The sequence below is a fragment of the Oncorhynchus clarkii genome, unplaced genomic scaffold (genome assembly GCF_045791955.1).
Source record: "Oncorhynchus clarkii lewisi isolate Uvic-CL-2024 unplaced genomic scaffold, UVic_Ocla_1.0 unplaced_contig_3122_pilon_pilon, whole genome shotgun sequence".
Classification (NCBI taxonomy): domain Eukaryota; kingdom Metazoa; phylum Chordata; class Actinopteri; order Salmoniformes; family Salmonidae; genus Oncorhynchus; species Oncorhynchus clarkii.
The window spans coordinates 4,252-19,602 of NW_027258900.1; the positions used below are offsets into that span (position 1 = coordinate 4,252).

A 15,351-nucleotide genomic window follows, 5' to 3' on the forward strand; every position below is an offset into this window, starting at 1 on the left:
AGAGGATGACAGGAACCAAAGAGAAGAGAGGAGAGGATGACAGGAACCAAAGAGAAGAGAGGAGAGGATGACAGGAACCAAAGAGAAGAGAGGAGAGGATGACAGGAAGCAAAGAGGAGAGGAAAGGATGACAGGAAGCAAAGAGGAGAGGAGAAGATGACAGGAACCAAAGAGAAGAGAGGATGACAGGAACCAAAGAGAAGAGAGAGGAGAGGATGACAGGAACCAAAGAGAAGAGAGAGGAGAGGATGACAGGAACCAAAGAGAAGAGAGGATAACAGAAACCAAAGAGAGGAGAGGATGGGAGAAGATCAGTCACTTTATATTTCTCTCTCCTGTGTAGTCCTCTGCAGATCATTTGGTAGAACAAGGCACTTCCAAAGGCAGGATAGTGGGTTTGATAACCGGGTCCATCCATATGTAAAATAAACTAATTAAATGCACATCTTTGGAGAACAACGTCTTCTAAATAGCATATTATGTTTATTCTCCTCTCCACAGGAGGCTGGTGAGGGGAGGACGGCTCATAATAATGACTGAAATTAAGTGAACGAAATGGTATCAAATACAAATGTGTGTCAATACCATTCCATGTATTAGTATGAGCCTGTCCTCCCAGAGAAAGAGGTAGAGGAGGATGAAGGGTTCTTCACCACTGTAATAAAGTCAGTTGTAATGAAACGTACTGTACAGCGCTTTGAATTTATCACATCTGTTATGGTCAGCCATAGAAGTCATAGCTTATGGCTATTATATTGTTACTATAGTGACCTACAGTATATCCTCTTTTCCTGTGTGTGTGTGTGTGTGTGAGAGAGAGGTTCCTTTGCTCTCCCCTTAGGATGATGCTATTCTAATGCGGTCGAGGAAAGGTTTCCCAAACTAGGTCCTGGGGCCCCCCTGGGGGCATGTGTTATTTATTTTTTACCCTAGCACTACACAGCAGATTCAAATAATCAAAGCTTGATGAGTTGGTTATTTGAGTCAGCTGTGTAGTGCCTGGGAAAAAACTAAAACATTCACCCAGGGGGCCCCCAGGACCGAGTTTGGGAAGCCCTGGTGTAAGACCAGCCTTGTCAAACTCCTCCTCAGGGACCCCCAGGCCTTTCCATACCTTGAACTGTTCCAGAGCTAGCACAGTGGAGTCAACTAATCATCAAGCCCTTGACTAACTGAATGAGGTGTGCGAGTTCAGCGCTACAACAAAATGATGAAATGTCTGGGGGTCCCTGAGGAGCGGTTTGAAAAAGGCTGGTGCTCTCCTGAACATACCTGATACAGCCTGTACCTGGCAGGAAACCTACACACCGGTCACATACCGTGCCATGGGTAACGCTTGAATTAGTAGCTCATTTCAATAGAAATCTAATATTAAAGATGTCTATAAAACCTAACCGCTCCCTTGGTCCATACATTGTCCAGTACGGACATTGATTGATCCACACTAAATTAGCTACACTTTGCCAAAGGCAGTGTACAGTACATGAGCTCTGGGACATGGTCTAATACAGTGCTATGGGAAACCCACATACAGACACTAAAGACCATGATTGGCAGCAGACAAGATGTCCTGAGAGGCACTCAAGGATCATGAATTTGCATGAAGCAGTTTTACAGAGTGTAAATGCTAATATGGACATCCAACACACAACAAATTCTGTTTGAGTCCATTTATTGTACAATATCACAATAAAAATGTTGTCCAAATGATGTTAACAAAACATCTACAGGTTCCAATTCAGACTGAAATATATAGATGCTTACTGACGTCCTGATGAGGGGACTAGGTGCCTGATCCTTACTGGAGAGGAATCACCCATTGTCATCAACAGAACCTACAACAGCCAGTAGGAGATGAGTCTCATGTCAGGATTCAGTCCTAGATGATCTGTGTTCAAGGGCAACACACTGGTGGTCTGCAGTTCAGTTTGAGTTGGACACTAGACTGCTGCTCTAAGAGAACACCAGACAGATTGGGTCTGTACCGCCCGCCGGGACAGGCGAGTAGTGTTGTTTGGGGATTCAGGTTGGTTGGTTGGTTGTTTGGTCCAGGTCTGATGTGTTAAGAAGCTGCGCCACAGGGTCAGGGATTGAGGGTGAAGGGTCATGGGGCGGGGTTTAGGAGCGGGTGTACTTCCCCCAGATGTGCAGCATGAAGACCGACGCGATGAACAGCAAACTCATCACCAGCACTGGTACTGGACCTCTGAGGAGAGACCACACACACACAGGTTACCACCCGGACCTCTGAGGAGAGACCACACACACAGGTTACCACTCATACGTTACCACCCATACACAGAGGAGAGACTCACGCAGGTTATCACCCATACACTGAGGAGAGACATAGGTTACTATGCATACACACACAGAAAACAGTGGCACAATCCCAAACTGGCCCAATCCCCTACAGCAGTGGTATTCAACTCACCCAACGAGGTACAGAGTCTGCTGCTTCTGTTCTACCTGATCATTAATTACACACACCTGGTGTGCCAGGTCTAAATCAGTCCCTGACTAGAGGGGAACAATGACACAAAGCAGTGGAACTGGCTTCCAGGTCCAGAGTTGAGTTTGAGGGCCATCCAGTATGCACTTGTGGAGCTATACACTACATGACCAAAAGTATGTGGACACCTTTTCATCAAACATCTCATTCTAGTATCATGAAAATTAAGAGTTGGTCGCTTCCTTCGATGCTAGAACAGCCTCCACTCTTCTGGGAAGGCTTTCCACCAGAACATTACTGCGGGAACTTTCTTCCATTCAGGTCAGGCAATAATGTTGGTTGATTAGGCCTGGCTCGCAATAGGCGTTCCAATTCATCCCAATGAAGTTCGATGGGGTTGAGGTCAGGGCTCTGTGCAAGCCAGTCAAGTTCTTCCACACTGATCTTGACAAATCATTTTTGTATCTACCTCGCTTTGTGCATGGGGTTATGGTCATGCTGAAACAGGAAAGTGCCTTCCTCAAACTGTTGCCACAAAGTTGGAAGCACAGAATCGTCATTGTAGCATTAAGACTTCCCTTCTCTGGAACTAAGACACATAGCCCAAACCATGAAAAATAGCCTGAGACCATTATTCCTCCTCCTCCACCAAACTTTACCGTTGGAACCATTCATTCGGGCAGGTAGCATTGTCCTGGCATCCGCCAAACCCAGATTTCGTCTGTTGGACTGCCAGATGGTGAAGCGTGATTCATCACCATGGCATAGCGCATGGTGATCTTAGACTTGTGTGGGGCTACTCGGCCATGGAAACCCATTTCATGATGCTCTCGAAAAACAGTTATTGTGCTGACGTTGCTTCCAAAGGAAGTTTAGAACTCGGTAGTGAGTGTTGCAAGCGGTTCAGCACTCGGCTGTCCCGTTCTGTGAGCTTATGTGGCCTACCACTTCGCGGCTGAGCCGTTGTTGCTCCTAGACATTTCCACTTCATAGTAACAGCACTTAGTTGACCGGGGCAGCTCTAGCAGGGCAGAAATTTGACGAACTGACTTGTTGAAAAGGTGGCATCCTATGACGGTGCCACGTTGAAAGTCACTGAGCTCTTCAGTAAGGCCGTTCTACTGCCAATGTTTGTCTATGATAGCATGGCTGTGTGCTGGACAAATCCCCTAATTTGAAGTGGTGTCCACATACTTGTGTATATATAGTGAGAGAGCAGGAGAGAGAAGTAGCCTGGGGCTTAGTGTTGTACAGGGTTTCCATTAGGAAAACGTGCCTCCGGACATTTGACCGTAACTGGATTAGGGTGTCCACGAACGGTGCTCAGAATGACTGGAATCACATTTAAAATATGCTAATTCATATTAACAGAACACGCAGCAACGTGCGGTCCTTCTTACCAAATTGTTATGTGCACATTGATGTTAGAATAACTGTCCACATTGACTTTCCTCAGACAACAAGATGAGTAACAAACAGCAACATCACTAGCCTGTCAATCTATTAGTTTACCCATTCTATTGGTCAGCGTGTCGAGAAACACAGACTCTTCCAGACAGTTGTGGAAAGATAGAGCCCAAATTCATACAACCAGTAGACATAGGCTACAGCGCAGAAAAGTGCAAAAGGCAGTAGGCTACGCACAAATGTTCATTCCATAACGCAATTAGCATGAGAACACCACTGTCAAACGCAAGCGTTTTCATGTGACAGATGAAAATATCCAGTAGAAATGTAGAAAGAGGGGAGATGTAATATGTAACAACTACATGGGTTGATAATATGACTAGGATTGTGTCTTTGCCTACTGGACAATGAAAGAAAGTTGATATAAAGGAATTGCCTCCACAGATATGGTCTGATTTTGACTAGGCTACTTTGAAGCAAGGTAAAACATACCTCATATGTATTAAAACGCTCAGGTTTCAAACAATGAAGTAAATGTTTTCAAAAAGCTCACTGTCTCCAGCTCATTGCAAAGTGGAGTGACGTGCTGATGAAGCCTCCCGTTGACTACACATTTACTGTTTGAGATGCTGCAGCAGCAGCTCTCACTGACAGATTTTACACTCAAAGGCTGTCAGTAAGCCTGTACGCGTGATAAAGGCTGTCAGTAAGCCTGTACGCGTGATAAAGGCTGGCAGTAAGCCTGTACGGTGATAAAGGCTGCCAGTAAGCCTGTACGCGTGATAAAGGCTGGCAGTAAGCCTGTACGGTGATAAAGGATGTCAGTAAGCCTGTACGCGTGATAAAGGATGTCAGTAAGCCTGTACGCGTGATAAAGACTGCCAGTAAGCCTGTACGCGTGATAAAGGCTGTCAGTATACTGTAAGCCTACACGCGTGATAAAGACTGCCAGTAAGCCTGTACGCGTGATAAAGGCTGTCAGTATACTGTAAGCCTACACGCGTGATAAAGGCTGTCAGTAAGCCTGTACGCGTGATAAAGACTGTCAGTATACTGTAAACCTATACGCGTGATAAAGACTGTTAGTATACTGTAAACCTATACGCGTGATAAAGACTGTCAGTATACTGTAAACCTACACACGTGATAAAGACTGTCAGTATACTGTAAACCTATACGTGTGATAAAGGCTGTCAGTATACTGTAAACCTACACGCGTGATAAGGAGAATGAATATACTGTACACGCAAGCGCCAATTTTATTCCACTAAATTATGCAAATGAACCTATAGACTGATAAGTCAAATGTACGAGTCAAATGTATTTCTATCGACTGGTTTTACATCAATAAATAGGCTAAAAAGCATTATTTCGTAATGGGATTTTTTATTCTCCTGGACAATTGGCCGGCGGCCATTTTATTTGACTTAAAGTAGCCAAAAGTCAGACAGGTGGCTCTTTTGAGCTCCAACCAGCCTTATAAACTGGGTGGTTCGAGCCCTGAACGCTGATTGGCTGACAGCCGTGGTGCATCAGAACGGGGCGGCAGGGTAGCCTAGTGGTTAGAGCGTTGGACTAGTAACCGAAAGGTTGCAAGTTCAAATCCCCGAGCTGACAAGGTACAAATCTGTTGTTCTGCCCCTGAACAGGCAATTAACCCCCTGTTAGTAGGCTGTCATTGAAAATAAAAATGTGTTCTTAACTAACTTGCCTAGTTAAATAAAGGTTCAAAAAAATACCACAGGTTTGACAAAACTTTTATTTTTACTGCTTTAATGACAATGGTAACCAGTCTATAATAGCAATAAGGCACCCCGGGGTTTGTGGTATATGGGCAATATATCATGGCTAAGGGCGGTGTCCAGGCACTCAGCGTTGTGGATAAGAACAGCCCTTAGCCGCGGTATATTGGCCATGATCCACACCCCCTCGTGGCTTATTGCTTAATTACCACCATTGAACTGGGACCAGTGTTTCTCCTAGCATTACTGAGGTGGGGCAGGCCTCCCATAACTGTCTAGCACTGATACCCTCTGCTCCCAACTGGTCAAATTGCTTTCATTGAAAATCTCCATTCTGGCAGATGTGGGTGCCTCTACACCCCATCTAGATCAATTCTAGGGGAAACATTGCCTGGGAGGCAGAGATGTGGTCCTATTGTGTTTCTGCATTCATTGATGAGGATTTGATGAGAAGAGGTGCGCCATCCCTGAAGTGGAAGGGTGGGGGGAGAGAGTGTTACCATACCAACCCCACCCCCCTCCTCTCTGAAGGCTGTAATTGACTTGACCTTTCTGAGTAGATCTTAATGAAGCTCTGAGACCAGCGTTCAACACACACACACTCGATACATACCACCGTACAACCATCTGTCCTGGACTACAGGAGCAACACCCTCAGTAACTACAGCAGAACAACTGGAACTGTGTGGAGTAGAGGAGATCTCTAACCGTTGTCAGTAGTGGTCTCAGTCTAGAACTGTGACCAGGAGGCATAGAACAGCGGCCCGAGCGTCAGAAAGCAGCCAGACTTAGAAAGCTGGAGTGTTCAGTGTTAAGGAACAGTATGGAGCTGAACTCACTGTGTCTGTAAGGGGACGGGGGGCAGGGGGGGGCTCCAGGAACATACACACCCTGGGGTCTGATCAGCATTTAGCCTCAGTCCCCCAAGTCTCATTTACTGCCATTAAACATTCATGCTCTTCCTCATAAACACTGTACATACCTACTCTGTGTGTGTGTGTGTGTAAGATATATATGTGTGTGTGTGCATTTGAAGGAATCCTAGAGCCTTTGTGAGTGTGTATGGTTGTGTGTGTGAGATACATATATGTGTGTGTGCATTTGAAGGAATCCTAGAGCTTGTGTGTGTGAGATACATATATGTGTGTGTGTGTGTGTGTGTGCGCATTTGTAGGAATCCTAGAGCTTGTGTGTGTGAGATACATATGTGTGTGTGTGTGTGTGTAGAGCCTTTGTGTGTGCATTTGAAGGAATCCTATGTGTGTGTGCATTTGAGCTTGTGTGTGTGAGATACATATATGTGTGTGTGTGTGTGTGTGCGCATTTGAAGGAATCCTAGAGCTTGTGTGTGTGAGATACATATGTGTGTGTGTGTGTGTGTGTGCGCATTTGAAGGAATCCTAGAGACTTTGTGTGAGTGTGTGATACGTGTGTGTGTGTGTGTGTGCATTTGAAGGAATCCTAGAGACTTTGTGTGAGTGTGTATGTTTGTGTGTGTATATACACTCACACTTTGAGTCCTGGTGAGTCCTCAGTGTAGAAGCGCCACATGCCCCCTGTGCCGCCCGCTGACGCTGTGGTCCTGCCTGCACTGCGTGTGCCACTGCTCGTTGCTTTCCTGTGACGTCACACATACAAGACAACTTGGGAGCTATAACATCATATACAAGAGACAACAAGCTATTTCCATGAGAGCATGTCAGTCACACCTTTACAGAGTTGCCTGCACACTGAAACAATTAACCTTCATTTGCTCCAGTTTTGATCATTAGTTTTTTTTGCCTGAGTCTCAGATGGTTAGATGTAAAAACAGAGGCTGTAGGAAATACTGCCTCTGCAGAGACTGTGCAGTTCTAAGCCATATCTGAACCCATAACATTATTGTGTGAAATGACAAATCACAGACACCTTCAAAACAAAGCATTAGAAAGAATCCAGCCAGCTACATTTCCTATAAACATCAGAAATATGGCCATGCATAGTTTTTGCAAGAAATACCTTGCTTTTTCCATTGTAAGCCAATTTACATGTAGCGTTGCACTTCTGTTGACATTTGATGAAAACGTTTTCCTGCCGAATGTGTTGAACCAATTCATTTTGTGTGAAGTAAAACTAGTTGCACGCCCCTAATCCAAAGAACACCGGTTTCGTATTGAAAGTCGAGTTAAGTGGTTTAAAGAAACGCTGATTCTTTGTTCGTCCGCTTTTTGAAAATGCAGATTTCTAAAAGCTAATGTGACCCCTGGAAATACACATAAAAAAAAGCAGTGGGCCACCGCTGCTAAATTAATGTAGGGGAAACACTGCCGTTTGAGGTAGAAGTACTATAGTACCCAACTCTCTCTACTACAGCAGTTTGTGTTCAGACTTGCGCCTGTAGTTAATGTCCTGATGTAGTGATTCATAACTGCTGTACACATCCGCTGAGATTAAAGGGGGCTAAATGAGGTAATGAGTGAATGAGGGATAAGGTAGTAATGGGTAATGATGATGATGACAGCGAGGCTCTGATTACATACTGATTAAGCCTAAAGCACCAACATCTATCTCATGGTATCTACTCAGAGGGATATCTAAACACCATCACTCTACCTACAGTATTGTGTCAGAGAGACAGGGGAGGGTCCCAAATCATTTTACATCCTCTAGTCTACCTAAAATGTAGTTGATTTTTAGTAATGTACTCTTGTGTTATAGGTTGGAGCAAGGTGGTACTGTTGATGCTTGAGGGTGGTTAAGGGTACCAGTATGTAATGCCTTGAGTCTGACTGGAGTCTTGGTGTTTGTTTGTTGTAGATCCTTCTGCGTTGGGTGAGGTTGTGTGTGGCTCTTGCTGCCATGCACCATGATGACGTATTGGTATTTTGTTTTTGAAGCGCTTTGAGATTATGAAAGCGCTATAGAAATGTAATAAATTATTATTATTACCTCTGTCGGACTGTGGATCCTGCTGCGCGGGGGGCCACTGTCTTGCTGGGGGATCGGCTCCCTGCACCGACATTAGTTGCACTTGATGCTGGTCCAGGCTGAGGAAGAGACAGTTACTTTAAAACACACAAAATACTAAGACTACAGAATAAAACAGAAATGGAACCATTGGATATGACCCACTTTGGATGTGGGGTTCTCTGAAATGATAATCACAAATAACTTCCTCATATATATATATATATATATATATAATAAAGGAGCTCACTAGCTACTACTAGAGGCCCTCTTTACCAGCGATGAGTACCCTAAAGCGCAATGAACAGCGTAGTCAAATGTAATTTCTAAATTATCATGTCCTTGCAATGATTGTTTGTGATAGTCTGGCTGTCTTACATATAACAGAATAAAGATTCGCTGATTCGAAAAATAGCCACGTCTACAAATAGATCATGGATCATCATACTAACTAACTTTAGCTACCTTAGATGGCTTCTAAACCTGACAGTCACCTCGGCGGTAAAGATTGATTATAATATAAAACAGCAATGTTAAATAAGACTAATCTATAACATCATGCCTGCAATTGTACTAGGTTAGCTTGCTAACAGAGGCTAATTGAATGTCTCTGTTATGCCTAGCTAAATTGAATGAGAGCTAATCAGTTGGCTAAAGCCAAGTTAGAGGTGTACAATTATATAAATTATTTGGAAAAATTATAGAATTCTTACCATTTTAAGTTGTACTTTGGATTTCAACTAAAGAAGAAAACTTCAACTGTTCTTCGAACTGAAGTCCACGTCAAAAGGGCAGCAGTGATGTACACAAATCGCTGCAAATTCAGAAGGAATCCAAGAAAGATGACGCTCGTCTAAAAAGGACACGATTACAGAACGAAGGACCATTTTAGGTGCCCTATGTCAAGCCTGAACCAAGAAGCTCATAATTGACATCTAACGGATTCAATTTATTACAAATTGTAGATTAATATATAATCTCATGGTAAAAATTATTTATTAAAAAAAGTGTACTTTAATTTCTAATTTGTTTAATCTAATTTTGGAGTTTTAACGAAAGGCAAATGAAAAGTGTGCGTGCCGAGAGAGGTGACGTGTCTCATAGGAAGCGACGTGCTCCAGAGGGTGGCATCTGACGCTATTTTGGTTCAACACAGGGGGATTTTGCCGTTGTAAATTAATTGAACATTTGAGCCATCATGTCGATTAGTAAGCTCAGTTGCATATTAGTGTTCGTAAATTGACCACTGTTTCCTGGACACAAGTTGGACAGACTGCATTATCAAGGAGTGAAAGGTAAAGTTTATGACAGACAACGTCCACACTGAATTAGTAACGAATGCATACTAGCTGGTCTCTGATACTAGCTACTCTCAGGTTGATATAAGCTCTATGTTCACTGTGTTTAGTGTAGCTGTCGGCTAGAGATATCTATTGACTTTTTCAACAACATCACGGTTAGCTGATGTTATGGAGCTTAGCCAATTCAACAGGAGAACGTTCTATGGGTTGTGGCATTGTAGACTAAACAATCCACCTCTCTGCCATGTCAATAATGTCCTCCATTCTGTAACGTTGTATTAAATGTATTAATACTGTCTGACCCTTCTGAACAAGCCCCATGTTGATGACGCACCTGTCAACCTGTCAGTGTCATCAGGCTTCTTTAAACATGTTGTCTGTCTACTCCAGGATGGTGCGGGTGGTGTTTCTCCACCCAGACCTGGGTATAGGTGGTGCAGAGAGGCTGGTGGTGGATGCAGCTGTAGCTCTACGCTCTCGCGGCTGCAGTGTTCAGATCTGGACGGCCCACCATGATCCCACACACTGCTTCTCAGAGACACTGGACCCAGACCTGAACGTGGTGGGTGTCTATAACAGTGTAATCTAATAACAGTGTTATAACACACACAAACACACTCGCACTGTTTTCCTATCTGACCCTGTTTGTCATCTCCAGGTGTGTGTGGGTGACTGGTTGCCCACCAGTGTGTTTGGGTACCTGCATGCCCTGTGTGCCTACCTCAGGATGATCTACGTAGCTCTCTACCTGGTCTTCCTCAGTGGAGTAGAGTATGACGTGGTCTTCTGTGATCAGGTTTGTGACACACCGTCAAATTTTATTTTTTCTCTTCACTTCAGCATAAATCAAATCAAATGTATTTATATAGCCCTTCTTACATCAGCTGATATCTCAAAGTGCTGTACAGAAACCCAGCCTAAAACCACAAACAGCAAGCAATGCAGGTGTAGAAGCACGGTGGCTAGGAAAAACTCCCTAGAAAGGCCAAAACCTAGGAAGAAACCTAGAGAGGAACCAGACTATGAGGGGTGGCCAGTCCTCTTCTGGCTGTGCCGGGTGGAGATGTTTGAATGTTCATAAATGACCAGCATGGTCAAATAATAATAATCACAGTAGTTGTCGAGGGTGCAGCAAGTCAGCACCTCAGGAGTAAATGTCAGTTGGCTTTTCATAGCCGATCATTAAGAGTATCTCTAACGCTCCTGCTGTCTCTAGAGAGTTGAAAACAGCAGGTCTGGGACAGGTAGCACATCCAGTGAACAGGTCAGGGTTCCATAGCCACAGGCAGAAGAGTTGATACTGGAGCAACAGCACGGCCAGGTGGACTGGGGACAGCAAGGAGTCATCATGCCAGGTAGTCCTGAGGCATGGTCCTAGGGCTTAGGTCCTCCGAGAGAGAGAAAGAAAGAGAGAATTAGAGAGAGCATACTTAAATTCACACAGGACACCGTATAAGACAGGAGAAGTACTCCAGATATAACAAACTGACCCTAGCCCCCCGACACACAAACTACTACAGCATAAATACTGGAGGCTGAGACAGGAGGGGTCAGGAGACACTGTGGCCCCATCCGATGATACCCCCGGACAGGGCCAAACAGGAAGGATATAACCCCACCCACTTTGCCAAAGCACAGCCCCCACACCACTAGAGGATATCTTCAACCACCAACTTACCATCCTGAGACAAGGCCGATTATAGCCCACACAGATCTCCGCCACGGCACAACCCAAGGGGGGCGCCAACCCAGACAGGAAGATCACGTCAGTGACGCACCCCTCCTAGGGACGGCATGAAAGAGCCCCAGTAAGCCAGTGACTCAGCCTCTGTAAAAGGGTTAGAGGCAGAGAATCCCAGTGGAGAGAGGGGAACCGGCCAGGCAGAGACAGCAAGGGCGGTTCGTTGCTCCAGAGCCTTTCCGTTCACCTTCACACTCCTGGGCAAGACTACACTCAATCATATGACCCACTGAAGAGATGAGTCTTCAGTAAAGACTTAAAAGTTGAGACCGAGTCTGCATCTCTCACATGGGTAGGCAGACCATTCCATAAAAATTGAGCTCTATAGGAGAAAGCCCTGCCTCCAGCTGTTTGCTTAGAAATTCTAGGGACAATTAGGAGGCCTGCGTCTTGTGACCGTAGCGTACGTGTAGGTATGTACGGCAGGACCAAATCGGAAAGATGGGTATGAGCAAGCCCATGTAATGCTTTGTATGTTAGCAGTAAAACCTTGAAATCAGCCCTTGCCTTGACAGGAAGCCAGTGTAGGGAGGCTAGCACTGGAGTAATATGATCAATTTTTTTGGTTCTAGTCAGTGCTAAATACGGCTGCTAGAATCCTAACTGAAGTTTATTTGGTGCTTTATCCGGGTAGCCAGAAAGTAGAGCATTGCAGTAGTTTAACCTAGAAGTAACAAAAGCATGGATTAATATTTCTGCATCATTTTTGACAGAAAGTTTCTGATTTTTGCAATGTTACGTAGATGGAAAAAAGCTGTCCTTGAAACAGTCTTGATATGTTCATCAAAAGAGATCAGGGTCCAGAGTAACGCCGAGGTCCTTCACAGTTTTATTTGAGATGACTATACAACCATCAAGATTAATTGTCAGATTCAACAGAAGATCTCTTTGTTTCTTGGGACCTAGAATAAGCATCTCTGTTTTGTCAGAGTTTAAAAGTAGAAAGTTTGCAGCCATCCACTTCCTTATGTCTGAAACACAGGCTTCTAGCGAGGGCAATTTTGGGGCTTCACCATGTTTCATTGAAATGTACAGCTGTGTGTCATCTGCAAAGCAGTGAAAGTTAACATTATGTTTTTGAATGACATCCCCAAGAGGTACAATATATATAGTGAAAACAATAGTGGTCCTAAAACGGAACCTTGAGGAACACCGAAATTTACAGTTTATTTGTCAGAGGACAAACCATTCACAGAGACAAACTGATATATTTCCGACAGATAAGATCTAAACCAGGCCAGAACTTGTCCGTGTAGACCAATTTGGGTTTCCAATCTCTCCAAAAGAAAGAATGTGGTGATCGATGGAATCAAAAGCAGCACTAAGGTCTAGGTTACCTTTTCATTTTGACTCTCACCTTCACACTTGTCTTTTTTTGCTTTCACTTTTTCTGTAGTTGTGATTGTAGTAGATACAACCCTACTCTCTCTCCTATTACAGGTGTCGGTGTGTATCCCAGTCCTGAGGTTGTCTCGTCAGAGGAAAAAGGTTCTGTTCTACTGTCATTTCCCAGACCAGCTCCTGACCCAGAGAGGCTCAGCTCTGAAAAAGCTCTACCGCGCCCCCATAGACAGACTGGAGGAACTCACCACGGGCATGGCTGATATGGTGAGAGTATAGAACCAGAGAAAGAAGGATTAGAGTATAGAACCAGAGAAAGAAGGATTAGATTTTAAGAGTAGAAAATACCAACAGTTTCATTCATTTAATTTCAATGGAAACTAGTTTTGATTTTCCCAATTGAGCTCTCTTCTCTGACCTTGTTGATGAGATATCACTGACTGATACTTCTTGTTTCTTGTCCCAGGTGCTGGTGAACAGTTGTTTCACCGCAGTGGTCTTTAGGGAGACCTTCCGTTCCCTGGATGGGGTCCAGACCGACGTCCTCTATCCCTCCCTCAACACACACAGCTTTGACAGCCCCCCTGAGGAGCAGCTAGAGCAGGGTCTGGGGGGCTTGATCCCTGAAGGTGTGTCCTGCCTCTTCCTGTCTCTGAACCGCTATGAGAGGAAGAAGAGCCTGGGTCTGGCCCTGGAGGGCCTCTCTTCCCTGAAGACCCGCCTCGCCACAGGGGACCAGGCAGGAATCCACCTGGTGGTGGCAGGGGGGTACGACGGCCGTGTTGCTGAGAATGTCCAGCACTACGCTGAGCTGAAGGAGCTAGCAGCACGGCTGGAATTGGAGGACTCTGTCACCTTCCTGCGCTCTCCCTCAGACAGCCAGAAGGTGGCGCTGTTGCGGGGCAGTGCATGCGTTCTCTACACGCCCAACAGAGAGCACTTTGGGATAGTGCCAGTGGAGGCCATGTACTGCTGCTGTCCCGTCATTGCTGTGAGGTCTGGAGGGCCTCTGGAGAGTGTAGGTGACGGGGAGACAGGCTTCCTGTGTGAGCCCACGGCCGAGGCCTTCTCCCTGGCCATGGAGAAGCTGTTCAGAGACCCCCAGCTCCGCAGGGACATGGGCCAGGCCGGCAGGAGGCGGGTTCAGGAGAAGTTCTCCCTGGAGGCCTTCTCAGACCAGCTGCACGGGTACATCCTCAGGCTGACCCAGTGACACCTCTGCTGGAGCAGTAACTGGGCTGGGGTGCGTTAGCGGAGCAGCTTTCGGTAGAAGTCGCCCTTAGACACATCTAGATCATCTTACCTTCTCTCAATCCCTGCCTAAATCCTAACCAAAGAATGGAGAACTGACCTGAGATCAGCATCTCATTGGTGCATTTTCATCCTACTGCAACTATAGCCAGGTAGAGGTGGAAGGGCTAGATATGTAGGGATAAAATACAGTTACTGAGGACTGGAGGACAGACTGGGGAGGGGGAGGGGGGGGGGGGGTAATGTAGAGGTACGCTGACTGAGGAGGACTCTAGACAATTAGTCATTGTTCCTCCAGGAGGGGTTACTGAGGACTGGAGGACAGACTGGGGGGGGGGGGGGGGGGGTAATGTAGAGGTACGCTGACTGAGGAGGACTCTAGACAATTAGTCATTGTTCCTCCAGGAGGGGTTGCTGAGGGAATGAAGGGATGGAATCTCAGCTCCAATTAACAAAAGAGTAAGGACTTTACCCATACTGCCCCGGGGCCTCTCGTAACAATACCAGCACCGGCCCTTGGTTCCAGAAGTGTGTGTGTGAGGGGGTGACCAAGGGCTTAATGAACAAGAGCTACAAAACCACTAGGATGGATCTGTAGTGTGATAGACGTGCTGCTGTGTGTTTGCGCATGCCACCGAGCGCCATTAGCCAGTTGGCAGCCACAGATCGATAAGCAGGATGTTTGCCACTTCCTCTGCCCTTTCAGACCTTGGTTACTTTTCACAATGAGGGAATGTTTGGCCTGTACATTACTGTTGCTGTCGGTCTCTGGGTTATTAGGAGATGATGCTGTGTGTTGGTCATTATGTGTGTGTGTGTAGCATAGAAGGTCATGTTGTCTGCTGGTCAGTCTGTGTTACTAACCTCTAGAAGAGCTCTTATTGACATTCCTCAAGTCTTAATAAAACAGTCAGAGGACACATCTGGTTTACCAACTCTGCTTGTTTTGTTGTCAAGTTCTTTCTTTTTCTCTTTTGTACCAGACTGTTGTGTATCAGGCAGGTGTCCAACACACATACACACACTCCAAATCCAACTGTCATCTACCCACTGCAAATGCAATGCCACCGAGAGAGGAGTGGAAAAGTAGAGATACGTGTTTGTGAATGTGTGTGTGTGTGTTCAGTCAATGTTTCAGTGAGCAGAGGAATTAGCAGGAGATGAGGAGGGCTG

The 15,351-nt window shown here is 45.4% G+C and overlaps 2 protein-coding genes across 2 annotated transcripts; one reads left to right on the plus strand and one right to left on the minus strand.

The window, feature by feature from the left end:
* Positions 1–1,655: 1,655 nt before the first annotated feature.
* Positions 1,656–9,421, minus strand: LOC139399167 (protein transport protein Sec61 subunit beta-like). The gene is made up of 4 exons (XM_071144679.1): positions 9,258–9,421; positions 8,527–8,624; positions 7,109–7,216; positions 1,656–2,206 (listed from the first exon to the last, which is right to left on the minus strand). Exons 1-4 carry the CDS (start codon positions 9,258–9,260, stop codon positions 2,119–2,121), a joined length of 297 nt encoding a protein of 98 aa, XP_071000780.1. The 5' UTR covers positions 9,261–9,421; the 3' UTR covers positions 1,656–2,118.
* A 184-nt stretch (positions 9,422–9,605) lies between these two features.
* LOC139399169 (alpha-1,3/1,6-mannosyltransferase ALG2-like) lies at positions 9,606–15,116 on the plus strand. Its single transcript, XM_071144683.1, has 5 exons — positions 9,606–9,839; positions 10,236–10,407; positions 10,504–10,641; positions 13,027–13,194; positions 13,394–15,116. The coding sequence occupies exons 2-5, from the start codon at positions 10,237–10,239 to the stop codon at positions 14,138–14,140; spliced, it is 1,224 nt and encodes a 407-aa protein (XP_071000784.1). The 5' UTR covers positions 9,606–9,839; position 10,236; the 3' UTR covers positions 14,141–15,116.
* Positions 15,117–15,351: the final 235 nt, after the last annotated feature.

What these genes read in the sequence shown, in the direction of transcription:
- LOC139399167 (XM_071144679.1), bottom strand. An exon ending in GGATCCACAGTCCGACAGAG is followed by an intron (nt 7,217 to 8,526) that starts GTAATAATAATA and finishes GTGACGTCACAG; the next exon opens with GAAAGCAACGAGCAGTGGCA. An exon ending in GACTCACCAGGACTCAAAGT is followed by an intron (nt 2,207 to 7,108) that starts GTGAGTGTATAT and finishes GTCTCTCCTCAG; the next exon opens with AGGTCCAGTACCAGTGCTGG.
- LOC139399169 (XM_071144683.1), top strand. Translation starts at nt 10,237, where the DNA reads ATGGTGCGGGTGGTGTTTCTCCACCCAGACCTGGGTATAGGTGGTGCA. An exon ending in TGGACCCAGACCTGAACGTG is followed by an intron (nt 10,408 to 10,503) that starts GTGGGTGTCTAT and finishes TGTCATCTCCAG; the next exon opens with GTGTGTGTGGGTGACTGGTT. An exon ending in ACGTGGTCTTCTGTGATCAG is followed by an intron (nt 10,642 to 13,026) that starts GTTTGTGACACA and finishes CTCCTATTACAG; the next exon opens with GTGTCGGTGTGTATCCCAGT.